Raw genomic sequence first — 24,202 nt, 5'->3', positions numbered from 1 at the left:
AATTTGGCACAAAGGGTTCTGACATGAAGATTTATACGTTCGATTTGCGTAGTGGGCTTTCTGGGTCCATGACCGTGGGTTCGATTCCACAAATGGACAAATATTTGTGTGATGAATATGAATGTTTTTCAGTGTCTGGGTGCTTATCTATATATTTATTACAACATCAGCTATCTTAGTAGATAAAACAAGCTACGCTTACTTTGGGACTAGATGGCGATGTGTGTATTGCCGTAGTATCTTTAATTATTATTATTAAATAATTAAATATTCACATCTAACCCCATACTAAGCGTAGCTTGTGTTATGGCTACTAAGACGACTGATTATATACAAATAAATACAATAAAAATTCATGTTCATCACACAAACATTTTCCAGTTGTGGGAATCGAACTCACGGCCTTAGACTCAGAAAGCAGAGTCGCCCACGTCCGAGTTCGATCTCCAGCACACACCTTCTACTTTTCGAAGCTATGTGCGTTTTAAGCAATTGAATATTACTTGATTTAATGGTGAAATTGTACATCGTGAGGAAACCTACGTACCTGAAAGTACTAAGTAAACTCAAGGCCTGTGAATTCCACCAATCCGTATTGTGCCCGCTTATTGGACGGCCTATCATCTCCTGTTCTACTGGTATTATTTTATATATTTTATTGTCTGAGCTCCTAAGAATTGTCCAATAAATTAGGCTTAACAATTGTTCATTGTAAAGTCAACTTCCCCTGAGGAAGCTTCGGTTTCGGAGCGAAACCTGTGTAGAGGGTATATTGCCGAAGGTCTGTTTGTTGTGTATATCATGGAATTCCGTAAATTAACGCCTGCTTCTATCTAATATTGTCCATGGTGTTAAATAGCCTATCTCCTAAATAACCTTCCTAAGGAATTGTACTATGAAGAAGGTGCCTCAAAATAAGCGCGTTCAAACAAAGGTAGCGAACTAAAAAAGTTTAGCTTTATTATATAGCTATATTATTGATTTAAAGCGTTGGTTTCTTTGTTAACTATGTTCGGATCAACTGACATGTGAAATTAGGTGCAAAGATAGCTCGCAATGATTTTGTAAAAATTGGTTCAGAATTCCATGAACGTGCTTGCGTGCTATAGCTACAAATGGATAGAATTTAAAACCTTTTACCGCTCTTGAATAACTAGTTTCCGCTTGCGAATTCGTTTGCTCAAATCACGTTTTCCCGTGAGAAAACATATTCCAATTTCAAAAGCACTTATCTTATGTTTTAATTCTGCATATGGTTTATCTTTGTATTAAGTTTTATTAAAATCTTGTTTAGTTGTTGCTTTATGGTTCAAAAAGCAACACAGCGTGTTGCTTTTTTTCTTATTTTTTTGTATTTTGGTTAAGTTGATAAAAATGTATTAATTCGTTAATTCATTGTTTTTTGATCGCATAACGCGGTGTGGTTCCGCCATAAAGTTTAAAAAAATACTTACGAAGGCTGACTCAAAACAATTACATTTGGTGTTATTTTATACTAGCTGTTGCCCGCGACTTCGTCTGCGTTTGATTTTGTTTTTTGATGTGTCATTAAATTTAGTTGTAGTTCTAAAAAAAATTAAAGTATTCAGAATCGCTAAGCCTTAAATGAGGGGTTTGCTGCTGTCCGCTGAGGAGTTCTGTCCTTTATCTCCAACCACAGTTTGGGCAAAATAACACATAACCTCTATAGTACAAAAATAATTATTAAAATCGGTTATAATTTGTTGGAGTTATGGTTCATCCCTTGATCCAAACATTCATCCCCTCCCAAAGGAACCGAGCTTAATGTCGGGATAAAAAGTATCCTATATTACTTCTAACACTTCCAGAAATATGTGTTCAAAGTTTCATGAGGATCGGTTAAGTAGTTTTTGCGTGAAAGCGTAACAAACAAACTTACATTGACATTTATAATATTAGTAGGGATATCTGTGTCAAATACCAAATAAACATCATTGGCAAAAGGAGAACACGAATAAATCACATAATTCAACGACACGTTTTCAGCGCTAATTGTTTGGGAAACATATCAATTAAAATATCATATACGCCCAGTGGTTTGTAATTAACTCTGCTGGGGTAACCTCACCTGACATCCAAAAAGTGGACTCACGTATCGGTGACAAAGAAATTTTCCGTAAACATAACACATTTATATCAAGAAGGGGTATGTTCTAATTGGAAGCTCACAACCATATCATATAACATATCACCATTTCACAGTGAATTAATACTTAGCAATGAAGTTTGAGTTATTCAATTCCAAGCAATTCATACCGAAGTTTTCGTTTATACAATCCTATATCCTTACCTAATATTATAATAGTATTTATCTATTAGCTTACGTTGTTTAAACGCTTTATGGAGTGACTAGTTATTGCCCGCGACTACGTCCGCGTTTGTTTTTGTTTTTAAAACATTATTTGGGAGATGTGTGGCATTCAATTTAGGGGTAGCTCTGCTGATATTTGTAAGTTGTGTATTGATTTCGAAATCTCTGAACATTTGTTGTGAATTCTGTGTAAAAATAATGTATCTGCGTTGGTATACCTACTCTTCAAATAGTTGAAACTCGCAATAACTTTTTTTTATTGGTCAACTTAGAGTAAAACAATTTACGACAACTAGGTCAACTCACCTCGTCTTAAACCACGCAGAGTTTATGTGACAAGGTATAGATTAGCGAAATATATATATTTTTTAATCGAAGTTGTATTCACAACTCTACCAGTAGTCAGTACACAACGTAGCAAGAAAAATTTCTAATTGGAATGAATCAAAATGTATTTAACTGCTATGTAAATAGCCTTCATGATAAAACTATTTATTAGACTAACATTCCATACTGCGATACTAATGTATTGTTCCTATCTGGGACCTAATAAAATTTCAAAACACAAATGCTGCTAATTACTACTGTTAGATATATACCCTCACGAACTTTTTTCTAGATAATAATAAGTACGATTCATTTCATTAAGTTAGCACGTTATTTTTTCGTGTCATCAATAGTTTTCTTAACGCACGCTAAACAATGAATTTTATAGGCAAAATTTTGCTGTTTTGGGTTACATTATTAAAATTTTCTTAAGGAATTCCATTTTTTTTTATTATTACTTATAGTCTATATTACTTCGTGATAGTTCAGCTTTCTTTTGGCGATGAATTTGCTTTAATCGGTCCACTACAAAAAAATCTTTCGTCTTTATAATATTGGGTTACAATGATTTCTATTTCATAGATACAAATAAAATCTTAACTAATTTTATTGGAGTTTTGGTTAATATGTGAAGCCATAGAATAACTATAGAGCCATAAGTCTTTAGGTATAAGTTTCTGAGTACCAAATAGAATCCACATCAAATTGAATCGCACGAACGTATTAGTAAATTCCAAAGTTAACCTAAATCGAAATAACATTCTACACGATAGAGATCTTATCAGTACCATTTGCATTGTAATGTCGAGTGTATGTACAAGTACTTGAGACGTGTTGCACTGCACTTAAGTGTGTTTACATTTAAAATTGAGCCTTATTGAAATGTGCAAAGGGTTATATTCGTTCACGCATGTGCAAATTATAATTGCATACAGCGGCATTCAAAATACTTATGTAATTTATCTGATAGTTTTTCCTACCGAATAATATTGAACAGTTAACATGTCTGTGTTTTCTAAATTAATTAATTTATTTATTTCTTGGAAGCAGCGTTCTGAAATAAATAATGCATGTCTTTTATATAAGCTTTAGGGTTCGATGTTTGAATTCGATTTATTTATTTCTGATGATTCTACATTGAATTTGCTTTAACTGATGGATTTTATAGAATCTACAAAATCCATGAAGTCCTTTAATCCTACAATTCTCCTTTTTTCTTCATAGCAAGCTCTACCTAGTGGTGTGACAAGGTTCAAAGTAGAAGAGCGCCATGTTTCTGCACAAATCAAATTGCTGTTTATCACGTAGCTATACGAGTAACCAGTAGAGGAGCCAATTTTTATTAAGAGTCTGAAGAGAGTTTGGTAAGGCTTCTGGTTATCAAATTATTGTTTTCTTTTGTTTTCATTCAACTTGCTTATTATATTTTCTTAACTTGATTTGTGATACGAGGCGTATGTAGTTTATGTCTCACAAAATGTATTGTTAATAGAACTACAGAAGTTTAAATAAAAGGACATAGAGCTTATATTACCTACTATAAATATTAAAAACAACACAAAGACTCGTCTCTTACGCCGAGTCTTTGATTGTTCCTGCCACTAGGTGCGGCTAGTTCAGAATTGCTCTTTTAATAGGCGATAGTATCCACTTTAGATGGTCTTTCAATTATTACTTTACTAGCTGTTGTTCGCGACTTCGTCTGCGTTTGATTTTGTTTTTTGATGTGGCATTTAATTTAGTTGTAGATCTAAAAAAAAATATTCAGTATCGCTAAGCCTTAAATGTGGGGTTTGCTGCTGTCCGCTAAGGAGTTCTGCCCTCTATCTCCAACCACAGTTTGGGCAAAATTAAACACATATTAGAACCTCTATAGTACAAATATAATTATTCAAATCGGTTATAATTTGTCGGAGTTATGGTGTAACATCGACAAACACTCATCCCCTCTCCCAAAGGAACCGAGCTTAATGTCGGGATAAAAAGTATCCTATATTACTTCTAATACTTCCAAGAATATGTGTACAAAGTTTCATGTGGATCAGTTATGAAGTTTTTGCGTGAAAGCGTAACAAAGAAACTTACATTGACATTTATAATATTAAGTAGGGATAGGGATAGGGATAGGGATTACTATAAAACAAAAATATTTTACTAATACCACGCTTATGCTATCTTACATAATTATTATCTTGTCATATACACGTATTTTCACTATGTTATACACCAATGTCGTAATAACTACTATCATTAATAAATATGTATTTATTATACGACATCGGTTTTTTTTTCATGAAAAATTGTGTTGCTTAGCGAAAAACTACGTTTTCAGCATATTTTGTCTGGTTCCTATTCGGCCGTGGTTAGGTGTCATCTTACTGGCAACGAATTGTTGCCGAGTTACTAAACGTTCCGGTACGATGCTGCGTATGAACCAATTAGGGTTATTAGCTTAATAGAACTTTCATATCCGCCATTTCATATTACCAGGCTAGTCCGCTACCACTGCACAGTCATGCAATCTCACCTGGTGGCAGTGACGTACATACAGGGTTTGCACTAAGCGTGCAGATGATATAAAAAAAATAAAAAATCTCCAGTGCGAGTTATAAAATACGTAAGGGTGGGTTGTAAGAGTCATAAAAGCCTACCCTTAAGTTATTATAACTCGTAACGGAGATTTTCTTCATTTTATATCATCTGCATACCCTGTGCACAATCACTGTACACGGCATTATCGTTACAATTAAATCTACTGGAATATCACTAATGTAAAAGTTATAAAGGCTTATGAGTTATTTTCTACGACTAAAAAAAATCGAATACTACCGCGAAAGGGGATAAATTCCAAACCATTTTTCTGATATCAACACTAAAGGGAATCGAATTCCCATAAGTAACGTATGTTAAAAAGCAACGGAGGTTCAGTGTCGAATACCAGCAAACAAAAAGGTTTTGCTCTCACTGATGGAAACCATATAGCCCAAACGGCTGAACGTAAAATATTAAATTTAGATTCATAATACTTAGCATATTAATGTCCAACTGCTGGGTATAGGCGTCCTCTGTTATGCGAGAGAGACCACCAATAGGCAATGACCCACCGAGCTGCTTCCATGCGGGATGGCGGGGTTTAATGATCATTATAATTAAATATTAATAATAAAAAACCGGATAGGGGTTGAAGTTTAATAGTGTTTTCCCAGGCATGGGCGACAGCGCCATTTTTAAACTACCCATAAGGTACCATACCGTAGTATTTATAATCGTGTGCGTAATTCAAAACAATACATGTGGTGAATTTAAGCGCACATATCAATTTCCATAAGTCTTTTTTTTTATAAATATACTACGACAATACACACATCACCCTCTAGCCCCAATGAAAGCGTAGCTTGTGTTATGGGTACTAAGATGAATGATGAATATCTTTATGAAGTCTGTATGAAAAAATTTAATATCCAGGTAAGAGCTAGGAAGAAATACTTTATTGCATTCAGAACCTACGTAAAACTAAAAAAATATAAAAATTGAAAGTATGTTAGTACGTATTTACTTAAGTCTATAGCTACAGACCATGGCAGTAAGATTTCCGTATACGCATAACTGAGCCAATAGCTGCGTGCTTACCGTTTATCATCATCAACTGCATACGGACTGATAGACGTCCATTGCTGGACATAGATATTTTTAGGGAGTTCTAAATTTTATGGTTTCATGCTGCTTCTGCCCGCTTAATGTTGTCTGACCACCTCGTTAGGGTCGCCATACCAGCACCTTGGGACCTCAGCGTCCACAACGTCCATCCGTTCTCCAGGTTATGCACCCCACCCGTTACAACTTCAGCTTCGTGACTCGTTAAGCTACGTCGGTAGCTCTGGTTCTTCGATAGAACTCCTTATTTCTGACGTAGAGATACTCCAAAGCAAAGCATTCTCCATCGTCCGCTGGGAGACTCTCAGCCTTTTTATGAGGCCCGTAGTAACCGACCATATTTCGGAACAAAAGTCATCACTGGCAACTCGAAAACGAAAACTTTGGTCTTCTCTGAGGGATTTTTGGACAGATATCGCGGAGTTTCCCGAACGCTGACCAGTTCGATTCGGCGGTGCATCTATTTCTGGAAAACGGACCTAACTGTACAGTTCATACAATACCAAAATTGTTTGACAGACAACCAACTCAAAATTATGGATTTATTGCAAGATGTGTACATAGAATGCAGTCCAGTTATATTGTTCGTGTCTCATTATTTTATCTCTTTACGTCTTACCATAAAGATACGTATGAGTGAATAAAGATTCCAAATTCCAGTATCTATCTAATATATACAATTATCGTCTTTATATATATTTCTTGTGTGCGTGTGTATGTCACTGAAATCCTCCGACGGCGAAGACGGCTGGACCGATTTGAATGATTTTTTTTGGTAGGTCTACGGTTGGGTGGCACCCTGGATGGTTTAAATTTACAAATTAGCCCGACAACTGGCGCTGGGATCCGCTAGTAATATTATACATTTTGTAATCGCGCAAGCAGACTTCGCATTTACACATATCATTCAACAATCAAGTAAGTACTACTTGATACGCGCGAATATAGGCATATATAAGTACCTGAATGTAATCCCTGATCGATATCAAAAACATGTTTGTTCCGAAGAGCTGCATTAGGCTATCTACAAATCGTGTAAACAGAACACCGTGAGTGGTCCATCCATTTGCCGCTAAAATCTATTGTTTGTTCACAGCTCACTCAGTAGCCGTCCAATATAAGAACTTCAAAGGAAAAAGTTTGATGCTTTTATTTCGAAAGCCTTTTGTTTTACATCTAATTTATCTACAACTTTTTGTTTGGACTTGGCCCGCGTGATATTTCTCTTACCCCGCGGGCGAGAATTATTTATATATATTTTCCAAGTGCAAAAGTATTTTTGTTGTTATCTAGAAAGTTTATATGTGATTGAGTAAAAAGAGCCACAAAGTTAACGAAAGCTGATTATATTTTCAGTTCGTTAAGCTCGCGAGCCTGCATAAGAACAGTGCGGTGGGTCAATTTTATGACAAACTCTCTATGCGAGAGAGATCCTTTGCTCAGTCGTGGGATATATGTAGTTGAGGATAAAGCCTTAAGATATATTTATTTCACAAGGAACGATTTTTGTCGTCACCACTTAACCGAATGAAGACAGTTTGAGTCTCTTTAGATTAAGTAGAACTGAGTAAATAAATCATAAATAAATATACTACGAAAATTCACACATCGCCATCTAGCCCCAAAGTGAGCGTAGCTTGTGTTATGGGTACTTAGATGACTGATGAATATTTTGTATAAATAATATAAATAAATACTTATAATATACAAAAAAATTAGGGTAGGCAGTGCATTTATGTATGCATGAATTGCACGCCACTGAACAATAGTAGCACAGATAACGCTGCCCGATACCTTAGTGGTGCCGTATAACTGACGCGGGTAGAGTAGGGTTTTTTTTAACAAATTCCTCACCCCTCTTGTCACAAAAATAGAATATGTTAGCATTTTAAGTACCTAGTGTAATAAGGTTGCATATGAAGGTCGGGCTCATATACAGGATCGTCATTATAATATTGTTATATATGTTATCGGCAGATAATGGCCGGTAAGTAATTAACATTATCTAAATTGTTTAAGCAGGTAGGTATCACTTCTGAGAAATCCACGACACGGTAGAAATGTTTTAAGTATTCGACAAGGTTGTATTATTTGAAGATTCGATCTACAATAAAATAAATTAATACCGCATTACACGCATTAAATATTTCGAAGTCATCGCACTTCCTCAATTCAAAGGTAACATCGAGATTATATTAATTTCTACTACTGGAAGATGTTTGTGTGATGCATATGAATGTTTTTCAGTGCCTTGGTGTGAATATTCGTCAGTACCCATAATAAGCTACGTTTACTTGGGGCTAGATGGCGTAGTTTGTATTGTCGTAGTATATGGTTATTATTTACGTATTATTAAAAACACTTATTTTTGAGTAACCATTGTCATCATTATCAAACTATTGCCGGGGCACTGAAGGCCAAGGGGTTTGTAGGAATGAGAAGGGTGTAGGCCGTTGCAGTCCACCACGCTGACCGAGTGTGGATTGTAAGACTTCTTCACAGGCCTTTGATGACATTATGTTGAGCTGCAGATTTCTTTACAATGTTTTCCTTCACCATTTAATTGCCTGAATTGAATCATTGTAACCATTGTAGAATGTACAAACCAATCCTTGAATTAATACAAGACTCCCCTAAGAAAACTAAACACTTTTCATTTCCACTATACGTCACGTGCTGGTCACGGAACATTCATACCAATAAAATTTTGAAAATTCATAGAGATAGCATAGATTCACCGCACCGCCTATCCCCGCTACCCGTGGCATACTATTTATTTATACTAACACCAGGGTAATATTCCCGGGGAATTTAAAAATCCTTATTTATCTTTGTCCAGCTTCACAACTAAACCGACCTTGTCGAAATTTCGTTTAAAGATAGCTTGCATTGTTTTTACCCCGGGAAAACCAACGGCTTCCGCGGGATTTTCACAAATGCTTTTCACAAAACGCACTAACTAACTAAAAGTTAAGTGCAAGGGTGATCAAACTCGGCCCCCCAAAAGTTAGGTCGAAGGAAGTTAGGTCACAAGGTAATCACTGTTTCGGCAACAGTGTCAAAGAAATACTGCTTTATGCGATGTTAGTAAGCTTCACGCGCTATAAATATTGTTGAGAAAGTGACGTATGAAAACCCAACACAAATCGTTACATTTCAAGGGCGCGGTATGTAGGGCAGGGAGAATCTCGGTCATCCCGCCGGTACGAGCGTCCCGGGGGATACGGACGGTGTACTTTCATCTTAAAATCCTACAAAAAACATAAATTCTCAAAACTGGGTCAAGTTCCCTTCCAGTAGATTATTGTAACGGAATGCCAAAGCTTCGTGCACATATTGTATTATCCTTTGTTAAGTGGATCTAAACAAATTGCAATTTTGCAGACCTATGCGATTTTATAGTAAAATGACGGACCAAGCAGATGTTCCACTTGATGATAAGTAAACCCCATCTTATATAAACAAAGCAACACTTCCCACGCTGTACGACGGACATTTCTTCCAATGTGCCACCCTGTATCCATCAATCTGAGGCGAAGATGCCTCCAATAGTACCGGCAACCGTGCACTTCAGACCGGAACACAACAATGCTGTTTTACCGCAGTCATAAGCATAGCAGTATTACTTCTCTGGACAATCTCTGACACCAAAGTTTTTTTTTTTTAGTTTATAGACGAGCGCTTGACTGCAATCACACCTAGCTGATGCAGCCTAAGGTGAAGCGCGCTTGCCTAGAAGATGCCTATTCAGTATTGATTTGAAGGTACTCATAGTGTAGGAACTGGGGAAAATGGAAGCTGGAAGAGAATTCCAGATCGTAGCGGTGCGGATCAGAAACGAAGGTGCGAAGCGCTTCGTACGCGTCCGCGGTATATCGACCACGCAGATGTTTCTACTACTCTAATAATTATTTTCATAATAATGTATTTTTGAAGTGATGTTTTGAAGGACTTCGGCTACACTTTCGGTGTAACGTCGATAGACATCACATATGAGTTAGTAAACGCTTTTTTTTCTCTAGGAATCACCTTAATCACTGAGCATCTGATTTGATTTTGTGGGGCCGAGTTCGAATCCCAGCAGACACCTCTATGTTTTTTAATATCCCTTGGTTCAAAGGTGAAGTAAAACATTGTGAGGAAACCTGCATGGTTGGTTATCCATAATGTTCTCAAAGGCGTGTGGACTATGGAGTCAACTCATGGACTACGGCCCACACCTTTCTCGTTGTGGGATCAGACCCGTACCCTGTACTGTGCTGGTTGTATGATGACATTCGCTAAACAGCGGTTGCTTGCGACTTCGTTAGCGTGTACAACTTATTTTGACAGCATGCGACTCTCGTTAAAGCATCCCATAGCAGGTGACAGTGGCGTGGATACAGGGTATGCACAGGGTATGCAGATGATATAAAATGAAGAAAATCTCCAGTAAGAGTTATAAAAGTTAAGGATAGGCATTTTAAGAGTTATAAAAAGCCTAAAGTATTTATAACTTAGCCGTTAATTATTTATAACTCGTACTGGGGATTTTCTTAATTTTATATCATCTGCATACCCTCTATGCACGCCACTGGCAGGTGAGATTGCTATCAATGGCTAACGTAAAGAAGCTTAATAAAAAGTTGTAGGTAGGTTTTAAGACACTGCATATCTACCTAGTGAAATCCTCGTAAAATTTAGGGGACTCGTAAACTGACTTTATTATTATTTAACTCTTTATTTGTACACCACTATGAAGTAAGGAGAAAAAAAAACAATAGAAATACATAGACAGAAGTAGAATACAAAAGGCGGCCTTATCGCTTAGTAGCGATCTCTGCCAGAAAACCTTTGGATTAGGACAAGATGAGCGAGAGCGGACGAGGAGGGTGTAAAATACATATACAAAATTGCACAAATAAGAAAAATATAATAAATAAATATAAAATAATAAACTAATATATACTCAATCATACATAAATACATAAGAACATATAGATAACTAGCTGTTGCCCGCGACTTCGTCTGCGTTTGATTTTGTTTTTAAAGTATTCAGTATCGCTAAGCCTGAAATGAGTATAGTTGTATATACATATAACATGTGACTGTCAATTAATTATAGACAAATAATTAGCAATAAAATAAAATTGTGACTTTACTTAAAGATCTAAGCTATCCTATCTCTTAAGTTGGACCAGACTGCTCACGGTGTGCCAATTTAATTTAAAATCGGTTCAGTAGTTTAGGAGTCCATCGCGGACAAACATCGTGACAGGAGATTTATATATATTAAGATAAAAATAAACATAAACAAGGTACTAAAACAAGGTACTGACTTTGTCAAATGAAAAAATATAAGTTTTTTTTAATAACCTTAAATCCATACGAAAAGTGAATAATATAATAATACAAACACAAAATACCACAACTTGCGGCAAGAACCATAGACAAGTTGGGTTATATGAGTTGCCTAGTGAAAATCGATTGGTGAAAGGTAAATGTATGCCTAAGAATCTTCTTTCATTAGTCGTTATTTAATTAGGTATCGCCTTTTTCCGTCGTAAGTAAAAACGGGCATAAGCGGTCTAAACCAGGTATGCATGTCATCAAATAATAAAAGACTGTTATTTCAGTCAAAGGCGCCCAATTTCCATGCTCCCACTGTATAATCTGTGATAAAATCCAATCCGAGAGTGGCACTTACGTCCACACACGTTTGCCGAAAAAATTACCATAACCGTAAAACTGGCCCACCTGGTTCGTCTGTTGTTTTTCCCACTACAGGTTATCCCTTGACTGCAATCTCACTTGGTGGTAAGTGATGATGCAGTCTAAGATGGTAGCGGGCTAACCTGTTATGTTCGAGATTATGGCACCGGAACAGAAAAACACCCGAAGCATATAGCGCATTGGGTAGGAGCTCGACTTCATTTTCCGGTTGCCGACTTCGAATTCCAGCAACTCTAACTTTTCTAAGTTATGTGTGTTTTAAGTCATTAAAATATCACTTGCTTTAAGAGTGAAGGAAAACATTGTGAGTAAACCTGCATGCCTGAGAGTTCTACATAATGTTCTCAAAGGTGTGTGGACTGTGTGTGGAGTCCATGAATCCGCACTGGGCCAGCGTGGAGGACTACGCTACTACCTTAACCCCTTCTCATTGTGGGAGGAGACGAGTGCTCTGTAGTGGGCCGGTAATGGGTTGATGTGATGATAATAAAAAACAACAAGAATAATTCACACACACGATCATTTGTATATATATTGTATTTGTATGTGCGCACATACACATGGCGCATACATGTGTAAATGTGACATCAAATCATTACAATGAGTTGTATTTTTTTCCTTTAGGTTAATTTTAATTACTTTAAATTACAGTTTCCTCTAAATCGCGTATTAACGATATTTCCAGGGGGTGTCCTATCACCCTATATTAAATGTTGATGTGTATTACACACAGTCTTCTCTTTGCAGAACAGGTCGCCGCCGCCTTCAAACATCCCCTCTGCCCTTCTTTACGCGCCTCCGGAACCCTTAGAGGTAAATACCAATATTAAAATTTATTTATTTGTGAACAATAACATAACTTTCTTATTTTTATTAGTGTTTTTACCTACACTTGGAGGAATCATCAATTTTTTATAAATTTAAAATGCATATAAAATTTCTATAATAATAATAAAATTATAAAACAAGCAACGTGTCATCTCTTGTTTCAAACGTGTCTCATTGTAATATGGACCTTTGAAAAAGTAGATCGAAACTGCAACATTTCCTACTAGATGACGCTACAGTCGCTATAAGACTGATGTGAAAGCATATACTAATCTCGGCATCGACGGTAGGAGAGCCGTAGCTTAATTGGAGAAAGCGCTCAGGCCGCGATTGCCAAAGAGTCGCAGGTTCAAATCCTGTCATCCTGAAAATTTTTATATGCATTTTAAATTTATAAAAAATAACATAACTTGTATGGAATGAAATGAAAACACATCTTATTGTACAGCTAACAGAATGAAATTATGAACAATAACACTAAATACAACACACATGTTCAATGAGCCTTATCGCTAAAAAGCGATCTCTGCCAGGCAACTCAACAAAGGAAAGGGAAAAAAAATAAGACTATAGGGTTAGGTTGTACACAAGAAGAAGTGATGTGATACACACAAATAACATGTATAACCAAATCTAAAATACCAATTATTATATCGGACACAGTATAAGCCAACAACACTAAGGACAATGACACGGAAGCAAAAAAAAAAACAAATTAGGGTAGCACAAAATGCTAGTTAAGAAGTCTCTTGTAAATTGGTAGTGACTGCACATGACCTATTTGAAAAGGGAGAGAGTTCCATAACCGAACTGCTTCAACCGGAAATGATTTGGAAAAGAAAGAAATACTATGGGAAGGAATATTTAGGTTAGTTATTTTTTTAGGTTAGGTTTATTCATAGTTAACACACACACACACACACATACACACACAAGCACTCATATCCAAACACACACTCAACACACACTCAAACACACACACACACACTCACCTGCGCACGCAAACACACACAAATACGCATGTACGCACTACTTTACAACTTCTGAATTTTGCTCTGGTTCGGTTCCCAGGCTCTCAGTATTTATGAATAGTATTCATAAATACTTATAATTTACAGATACTGAGTACACCCAGACACTGAAAAAAAAATAATGTTTTCTAGTTTTAGGAATCGAACCCACGGCCTTGGATTCAGAAAGCAGGGTCACTGCCCACTGCGCCATTCGGCTGTCCGATGTAGTAATAATGAAGGATCTGTCGAGATACTTATTACTAAATTAAATCATATGATGCATTATCGGACGAAAAATTGTGTGAATATTTCCGGGAGTCAAGATTAACGTTTTCCAAACATCATGGTCTAATTAACACAACAACAGTGGGAACAGATTGACTGGCTGTATCTAAGGACTGTACTATTTGTGTCTCTGTCACATCATCACAACTTAGGTTTGGTCAATATTTGGTGCTAAACTTATTTGTCGTTGTAACAAAAATATTTATTTTTTAATTATTTTGACTGAAACACATTTAACCTGCAATACTTGCAAAACGTCGTATTAACAAACCTTTGGACATTAATCTTGGAGAGACTTCCAAAGTCTACTTGCTGTCTTTGCCCAACGGTTCCTCACGACTCCAACTCTTAGGTTGCCTTGCAGAGGATCGCTACTAAGCGTGAAGGCCACTTTTTGTACTGTACTTAATTGTATTTTCATGTTTCTGTTTTCTGGTATATATCCTTCACTCAATGTAGTGTACAAATAATAATAATACCCTGCGAATTGTTGCTCTACGTATAAAAACGCTTGGTTATAAGTATAAAAACATCTCACATTAAGCCATCTACCTGTTATATGCATACCAGGGTCCAAAACCATATGCACGCCACTGGTCACTGTGGGAGATTAATAACACTAATGATGTTTCATGGTTATTTTTATACTTTTTGTCTAGCTGCTATGCGTGTTCCCGGAACGTGCGTCCCGCGTGTGCGCTGCGGCCTGCAACGCAGCCGCACGGGCCGGCGGCGATGCGCGTGCGGTCCGCGGCGCGAGGGAAGCGCTAGAAGCCTTCCGCCGCGACGCAGACGTGCGGCCGCCGCACGTCGTCGTCGTTGACGCACGGCAGCCGCAGCTCATGGACTCTACCTTATTAGCACGGTAACATTTTCTTCTATCCCACACTATTATTATTATTATTATATAATAGACTAAGCTGCTTTCGCTGATGCGTCTATATCATTTCTTGCGCTCTTTGTCTTTTTGATGTTTATCCAGTCTATTCTTAAACTGATTCAGTGATTCTGCAGTCACTACATCTTCAGGCAAGGCATTCCACATTTGTATAACTCTATTGCTGATAAAGTGAACCATATTCAACAACTGACAAGAATTTACGTCATTAGTGCGTTGGGTTGAATGTCGACGCTGCTACGTTTACCAAATTTTTTAAATGGCTCAAAACGTTGTGTATAAATGAAGCCTTTAACGGTTTTTTTTCTGTCAAATTAATTGAAATTTGCTGTGTTCCCGCCATAGTAGGAAGTAAATAGTTTAATGCTGTTAATCCTGTACGAGTATTTTATCGTTTACTAAAATTCGTATTTAAGGTTACTTTTTTTCGTCTCACTACAGTACCCCAAGTTGTCAAATTTCTTGAGTAATGTGCGTTATAAGCAATAAAATAACACTTGCTTCAACGGTGAAGGAGAAAATCGGGAAGATCCTGCACGACTTTCATCCCTCCCGTGGGAAAGAAGGGCGCTAAGCAATGGATTCTTTAATAGTTTGATGAAGATGAGGGCGATAGTGACATAAAAAAGTATAAAAAGCGCGAGGAGGGTGTTTACTGTTTGCGGAAATGTGCGGACACCATACGTCGCGTCTAAGACGTAAACGTTTCACAACATTGCGCTTATAGGTTCCTGTTTACTAGCACGGTAATTTTATTATTATAAATACGGTAAATTATTAGCATTGCAAATTTATTTATTTAGTTAACGATCGCAAGTCGCGACGAAACATCGATTCGTGTGTGAAAAGCATTTTTTAATCGATTTTCTCTTATCCACGGATCGCCCTGTATATGCTGTCTTAATACACAGTAGAAGAATAAGCTCAAACGATAGTTAGGCAATAAAATAACCATTGAAATAGAATAGAACGATGAAGAATGCGTGATTCATTAATAATTTATAGACAGGGAATGTCTTAATGAAAGCCTAAAGGCGGAATAACGAATAACGAATCGCAGCTGGGCACAGCTCGCAGTTATTGTTAGTCAGATTAATGAACTGCCGCCGGCCATAACCTCGTTTAATGTACAAATAATTATAGTACGACTTATTGGATTTGTAGCAAAGTAAATATGTTTTCTATGAAAAAACCCTGGCGTATAAAGTTTAGTTTATATCTATGTAGTATAAAAGTGAACAGCCTGAACTAAGATTTAAAAAAAAACATGCGTGAATGCCTGAACTAAGATTTTAAAAAAAGCCTGTAGAAGTGAAAACTATATCTAAGAGTACGCATTTATTGAAGCTCGAGAATTTTTAGTTACACAGATTGGAATGTCCTATACATATAGCTCGTAGAAAGCGTTCGGTGACAAGGACTCGAGCTCCATGATTTTTGTTCACCGAAAAATGCTAAACTCGGATAAAGTTATCACTTTTCGGCATAAAAAGCATCCTGTCTTGTAATATAAGCTTACTGCTTATATTTAAATCATAACATTATATTATACTAATGAAGTCAAAACTTCCAGTTTACTCCTCAGTAAAATAATAATTGGCGTCAGAAACATCAGCTGGATTAATAAAATTAAAAGATTAGGTAAAATAAACCCCTTTCGGAATAAGGCCACCCAATTCCTGTCACGTGGCAAACTTTACTTTATTCCCTGCCACGTTTAATAAGGTACTTATATTTTGCCATCCGCCTGTGTAAGGTCGACTACGACTTCATTCTGAACCGAAAGATTATAATTTATTGGCCGCGTACTCTTTATGCCGACTTCATTCTTTTAGTAGGTATTCATACCAAAACTGAACTAAAAATATATTTTAATTAAGTTGTAAAGCGCTCAGGCCGCGATTGCCAGAGTCGCAGGTTCAAACGGTTCCTGTCGGTTCCGAAAACTTTTATATGTATTTTAAATTAATAAAAATTGCTAATTTAGCCAAGCTTAAGTAAAAACACTATTAAAAAATTATTAAAACAATTTTATATTATTTAGACTTTTTTTGCACCAATAGTTGATGTATGGAGAAAACTGACAAGAACAAAAGCGAGTACAGTTTAGTTTTTTAGCCACATATGAATCATATTCTACAGTAATATAACAATTCCAGTACAAGCTCGATGTTGGGAAATAGACGTTGTCCAACCCCGTACTTCGTTGAGCAGCCTATCCCGGTTATTATCACTAACTCGAAATAATAATCTTTAAAGCCCACGAACTGGCATAGAAGCAGCGTGGTGGGTCAATGCTCCGACTCTCTCTCTCTCCCTATGTGAGATCCGTTGTGCCCAGCAATGGGAGGTTAGTAGTCTGATGTATAAGTATAATATAATTATGTATAAGTATAATATAAGTAAGTATAATTCAACCTACGATTACAAAAGTCAAACTACGATTTAATACAATTATTATTTAGGCATACACATCTTAGGATGGGTAGCATTATTATATCATGTTTTATTCAATTTTATGTTTTCTATCGTATGGACATAGCTCACATATAAATCTCCTTAAGCGACCTTTGTCAAAAAAATATTGAAGGGTTATTTGCTGAAATATTTATTCATCGTAAAAACTTCAAGTGTTTGCCTCAGCGTTTTAGATACATCGAGAGAGTCTTGTTCTACTTGTATGAAGGGCTCTTCCTAAGGCCCAATTGTAAAACAATAGGCTTTGGTTGTTTGGTTACTCTTACGCTGGACTTTATGTACTATAACATATAAAAACTGCTGTACAAAAAACTCTCGTGTATAACTCGGTCGCGCTAAGTTTGCACCTTATTATTGACGTAATATTAGTCAATTAGCCAACACTTTTTGGTTCACAACAATGATTCGTTTGATTAATAATTCAATGGCAACAACAATTCTTTTAAGGGATTTTTTTACATTATCTTATTTTATATGCTTATAATTAACAGTTTCGTAAGATACCATTTTTGAAAAAGAAAAGTACAGCCCTGCTTCTTCGATTTGACACATCGGCCAGGCTCTTCTTCCTATACACATAGATAAACTAAAACTATGAAAATTTACACACTTATAATAATTAATACAAAATTATAATCCACTAAGTAGTGTTGAATTTCTTGAGGTCACTCAGGGTGGAGTTTACCATGTCGTTGTAAGATTGCAAGGCAGATCTTTTTCGCATCAGAGAGCGCAGCTCATAGGGGGACACCCCAAGGTTCCCGCAAAGGAACTCATGGTCCAGGCGGAGTCTTCCGAAGCGGAGACATTCCCGAAATAGATGGTCAAGGGTTTGGCTGGTGAAGTTGTCACAAGGGCACTTATCGTCAGTGGTGATGTGGAAGCGGTGTAGGTAGTGTTTGTTGTATGCGTGTCCAGTGAGAGCCTGCGTGAGCGTGAACGAGATATCCGTGAGCTTGAAGAGCTCGCGAATGTCCATGATAGTAGGCAGCTGTCGCTTAGTGTGCTGCCCCTGCGCCTCGCTCTCATATCGGCTCTGCCAAGTGTTTTGATTTTCCTTTCTTATGTTATGTCTCACAAAAGATATCGGGTAGTGACAGTAAACCGGGGCCTTGTGGAGACCGGCCGCGTTTTTGGCTGCGACATCGGCCGCCTCGTTACCATCTATGCCCACGTGACTCTGGACCCAAGCAAATTGTACGGTTCCAGAGCTCGCATGCACTGTTCGATGGATGTCCGCGACCAGAGGGTGTGTATTGCTGCGATCCTGGATGGCTTTTATGGCGGAGCGGGAGTCTGTGTAGATATTAGTATGGGTGTCGCAGAGTGTAGCAGCCCATGAGCAAGCGCGCAGCAAGGCAAACAGCTCGGCCTGGAAAAGGGATGCTAATGATCTTTTTTTGCGTACCTAAGCGTCAGTGTGACTTTATCCACGCGAGGTGCAAACTTTTTAAATGATTGCTTTAAAAAAAATCAATTAATATTTTTATAATATACTAAACTAACTAATTATAAACTTCTACACAACCACCACTGCACTGGACTGCTGCTGGATGAAATATGGCACATATATACCTTTTTATGGTTACCTAGGAAGGTCTTAACAGCTTCTTTAATTAGTGTAGGCCTATCACAGGTTCACTTGATAAGTATGAAGCGTTCATACATATATGTTTACATAACTGTGAGGTGATGGTGATAACTACGTTCGCCAACTTAAGCCTAAAGAAAAAATATATAAAGAGCCCACAACAAACTTAGCCGGGTTTTTTTTTCGCTATCACAATCTCACAATATATATTATTTGGCAAGCTTTTTTGTTTACGTAGGTAATCCTTTAAATTGTAATAGGATTTTTCTTCGAGCTTACATTTTATATAAACTTTGAACTTCTTGACATTTCAAAGATTTCATTCGGTTTCACTCGAGAAATGAACATCTCGCTGATCACCATAATTAAAATCGTTCAATACGACCACCTATTATGCCTTCATTAAACAACGTTGCCCCGTTACTCCGCCAAGCCCGCAATCAGATTTGCCTTAATTTATCAGATCTCCGATGTCAAATTACTAGCAGACTGCGCGGCCCTCAATTAAGGCTCACTAGCTTATTTTTCGGTTTTACCTTCGTGAATTGGACGACGTCCTTGGCGCAGAAGTAAGCCTATATATTTGGGAGTTTCCAGGTTCGACAGGACAGGGAAAGTTTGGAAATTGGTAACTACTGAAATGTCACTTTTTTTCTTCTACAAATTAGCCCTTAGCAATTGCAGTTAGCAATCTCAACTCCTGTTAAGAGATGATGTAGCCTCAGATGGTAACGGGCTAACTTGGTAGGGGTATGGCAGTCATTTCGACGGCCGATTGGCGCAGTGGGCAGCTACCCTGCTTTCTGAGTCCAAGGCCGTGGGTTCGATTCCCACAACTGGACAATATTTGTGTGATGAACATTAATGTTTTTCAGTGTTTGGGTGTTTATCTATATATTATAAGTATTCGTGTATATTATTCATAACAATTGTTCATCAGTTATCTTAGTACTCATAACACATGCTACGCTTACTTTGGGACTAGATGGCGATGTGTGTATTGTCGTAGTAAATAAAAAAAAAAAAAAATATCCCATAACCCTAATGGGTTTCTACGCGACGTCGTACCGGAGTTGTACATCGCTTAGCGGCGTGTCTTTACCGTTATCTTGATAACTAGCCACGGCCGAAGCCTCCCACTAGATCAGACCAGAGAAAATTCTGATGTTATAAATTCCCAAGTTCGTTGCCGGGCATCGAACCCGCGACCTTACAGTTCAAACCACAGTGCCCACCAATGCGCTAGGGAGTTCGTAACCCATCATCTTAGTTCTGGTTTGGTGGCTAGATACCATACCCTATCGACAAAAACAAGCCGCCAAGTTATTTATGGTACCGGAACAATGCGGCGTAGAAAACGTTAATTAAACTAACATACCCATAACAGGTTAGCCCGCTACTATCTTAGGACTTTTTTCCTTACTGCATTCAAATATTTGTGGGCCATAGTAAACTTTGTTTTTATATAAGTAAATAAAATAGTAAAATAATAATCTTATACTGCATCTAGATTGACATAGATTTAAGTCAAAGGCTAACGTAAAGTGGTGTAGTGAATAATAGATAAAGGGAAAAAGAATTACATCTTAATTCTTAACAAAGTATTGACAAGTACCTACTATTTTACTGACTAGCTTTGCTGTTTCGTCATCGCCATATCAACCGATAGACGTCTATTGCTGAATATAGTATATAGTCTACTGAAGGGAGTTCCAAATTCTTCCGAATTCTATAACCTCTATATCATAAGCGTTATATCATCAGATAGACTGCTGGACATTGGTCTATTGAAGCGAGTTCCGAATTCAACCGTCTTGTTTCACTGACGTCTATTATTGCCACTGGGCAGGATGCTGTCACGTCACAACATTAGAACATTAGAGATCATAGAAATAGAATAGATGCGCCAACTTAATCTATCACAAAAATACCTCATTTCTATTGAACCTGACCTTAATCAATATAGCTCGACCTCTCCGCGGACTCGCTAGAACGTCGTCGTGTGACGTTGATTGAGGACTGACCCAAATAAACTCAGCCGTTTGTGGGCATGTCACCTCTTCCGACATGTTTGAGGACCCCTTTGACGACTTACGACTTATCGGCGGGACTGGCCAAATCAGTTTATTATATTGTGGTCAAGTCTAGTACGTTTAGGATTCCGTTATGCATAATAGAGAAACGGGAACCCTTTTCATAATCATCTCAGCTGACTAATATCCCACAGGTGGGCACAAGTTCCTTCTTATAGTAAGTAGGATATAGCGCTTAAACTCTCCGCGTTGCTCGTAGCTAATACCTTATAGTAAGTTATACAACGTGTTAAAGAAAACCGAAATAATACTTCACAGGCTTTTGAGGTACATTATGTACTGTCTCTGAGACTAATTTGTGAAACGAAAAACCTAAAAGTTTTTGAGTTAACTACTGCCATAGCTTTTACTGAAAGAAGTCAGATACATGCGTAACATCACATGCACAATTAAAATCGTGTTACTCTTGTCACGTAGCGTAGGTACTATGCGCGTGTTGATCTTCATCTACAATAGGGTTGTCATAAGTAACATGTTCATAGCATAAGAATGTTTTGAATTCGTTTGTAGGGAAAAAAAATGCTTCTTTTGATTTAATAACTTTACAGTGATTCCTTATGAAATATACTTATATGCATCCTTCAACATTATTTCGTAATTCTGTTACACCTTCCAGCTTCCATCCAGCTGTTAACTATTGTTGAGAGAAAATCCAAATTTCAAACATTTATTTATTTGCCTGACCCAAGAATGGATGCCAGAAAATTTTCACCACTAGACCAACGAGGCAATCGCCAAATTGCGATTGTACTGCTGTGCAATACAAGATCATAGACATAAATTTAAACATTTTTAATCTTATCGCTATCACAAAAGATCTCATTTCTATTGAACCTAATATTAATCAATACTGCTCAATCCATTCGTGGACTCAATACGGTCGTTGTGATCGTGTGACGTTGATTGAGGACTGACCCACATAAACTCGACCATTTGTGGCCATGTCGCCAGTTCCGACATGTTTGACGTCCCCTTTGACATGCTTTATTAGATTGTGGTCTAGTCTATATCGTTTAGGATTACGTAGTTCAAAGCAAACAACAATTATCAAAATCTTACTAAGCTTATAAATATCCCACTGGGCATAAGCCGATAGGAAAGAGTGTTTTTGCTATAAAGAGGTATTGATAGTTGAGGATTTCAAAGTTAAGCAATACATAATATGTATCTACTGTCAAATATTTAATATGATAAGCATTTTTCAGTGTTACGGTAATGCGTTACAAAAATTTTGTATTCAAACAAATCTTTTAATCATTTACTTTTTCTTATTTTTTATGCAAAGAGACTGTTTAACAAAAAGTAAGCAAAGTGACTGATTTAATACCCGCCAGCAAACGACGAATGTCCCGTCCGTGTCCCCTTTTACTTAATTTGTCGACGAACTTAATTTGTTGTTTTTCCGAATTTTGGATAGAAAGATGTTAGCTTAAGGCATTTAAAGTAACTGCTGACTTTTTAATAAAATCAACAATAAATAAATCTTAGTAGTATTAATTGTCAACAAAATCTTTGTTAAAAAAATTGCGTTGCATGAAGACGATTGAAATTGAAGAAGATAATAAAACCTGATTTTTTTAATACGGACGATTTAGTTATAGTTTTGAAATACAAAATTAATGATACCACTGTCTGGGAAGATCACAATGTCGGGTATTATATTTCGACTAAAATAAGATTAGATATATAATTCGCAAAGCATTACTTGATATAAAACACGATGAAGAAAAAAGAAGTTTTACTTGCTTCTACGAACTTATTTCATAACTGTTTACTTTGAAAATTAGTATCACAATAGGCAGTGGCGTTCCTAGGGTTTTGAATTTGAGCAAGCCCAGTTACCTAAAGGGCAAATTTAACTCGTCATGATCTCTAAGTAACCATTCTTGTTGTGCTCAATGACAAACAATATCAAGAAATCTATGAAAAACACTACGATTAAGGTCAGCACGCGAATCATGATAAAGAAGTTTCTATGCAATGTTTGCCAAAATTAAAAAGTAATCATAGAAATCCCAAGTGTTTCTTTGAGTTCTGCTATCTTTCTGCCTGGTAATTTATGTCGTAACCAGCCGCGTTTCAACCATTATTTTCAAAAGAAAAAAAAATGCAACACCAACTAACAATTTTTAAATTAAAAAAAATTTACCTGTTGTTCGCCAATTATTTTTTGATTTCGCCACAGAAACAATTTGCACACAATTTAAGCTCATATTTAACAATATTTACTATAATTTGTAAGAAAACAAACCAATAAAATGCACTATTCAACTCAAAAAAACAATAAAAAACTCCTAACTAAGTAGTTACTAATCAATAATAATGAATCTGTCAAGTGTCAACTAGTTGTAACGCAAATAATAACACGCGTGAAGTTGTTTCAATTCGCTCGCTGGTCATCTTCACTAACTTCAAATCGCAATCTGGCATTTGATCTCCATACTTAATTATTAAATAATCTAGATTGTCTCTGCATAGAAATTTCAATGTATTTACATTGAAATTTCTATGAGAGAGAGCAGTAAAATAAAAGCCCCATATAAGCAAATGAGTGTGAGCGAGACAAAGCGGGACCTCCGATCGCGTACGAAGACACGCGAAGAGCGCGATAGTGATAATTCGGCGCGGCGCCGCGCCGTTCGGCTGGTTGGTACCACAGAGTCTACCTGCCAGAGTAACGTAGTGCTTGCAGTAACGTAGACACAGAGTATACATTATTGAACAAAAGTTAAAACATTGTATTTATATCCTCATTACTATCAAGTTTTAATTATTTTGTTAATTTCATTTCGGAATAGTCGAGAAAAATTTAAAAGAGATATTTATTGTAACGCAAGCCCGGCTTGGTATGGTAGTACCGCCACTGACAATAGGAATGCTGTTCAAAATTATGAAAAATATTTTATTTTCAAAAATAGTTTAAAACTTAATAAATAAGTACTACTAACTAGGATAATTAAGTAATTATTACTAAAACAAATTATTCGACCC

The 24,202-nt window shown here is 36.8% G+C and overlaps 1 protein-coding gene across 3 annotated transcripts in view; it reads left to right on the top strand.

Annotated features, from left to right (window-relative positions):
* The window catches only part of LOC120633005 (high affinity cAMP-specific and IBMX-insensitive 3',5'-cyclic phosphodiesterase 8), a 260,512-nt gene that overhangs the window by 160,025 nt on the left and 76,285 nt on the right, over positions 1 to 24,202 (top strand). For all 3 annotated transcript variants that reach the window (XM_039903026.1, XM_039903027.1, XM_039903028.1), the window contains 2 exons: positions 12,773 to 12,838; positions 14,811 to 15,016. In XM_039903026.1, coding sequence (XP_039758960.1) covers positions 12,773 to 12,838; positions 14,811 to 15,016 — 272 coding nt within the window. The remainder of the gene's footprint in view (positions 1 to 12,772; positions 12,839 to 14,810; positions 15,017 to 24,202) is intronic.

Source organism: Pararge aegeria, chromosome 21 (assembly GCF_905163445.1).
Source record: "Pararge aegeria chromosome 21, ilParAegt1.1, whole genome shotgun sequence".
In the NCBI taxonomy this organism is placed as follows: domain Eukaryota; kingdom Metazoa; phylum Arthropoda; class Insecta; order Lepidoptera; family Nymphalidae; genus Pararge; species Pararge aegeria.
The sequence above is the reverse complement of the archived record's forward strand: the minus strand, read 5'-3'. Positions and strand labels throughout refer to the sequence as shown.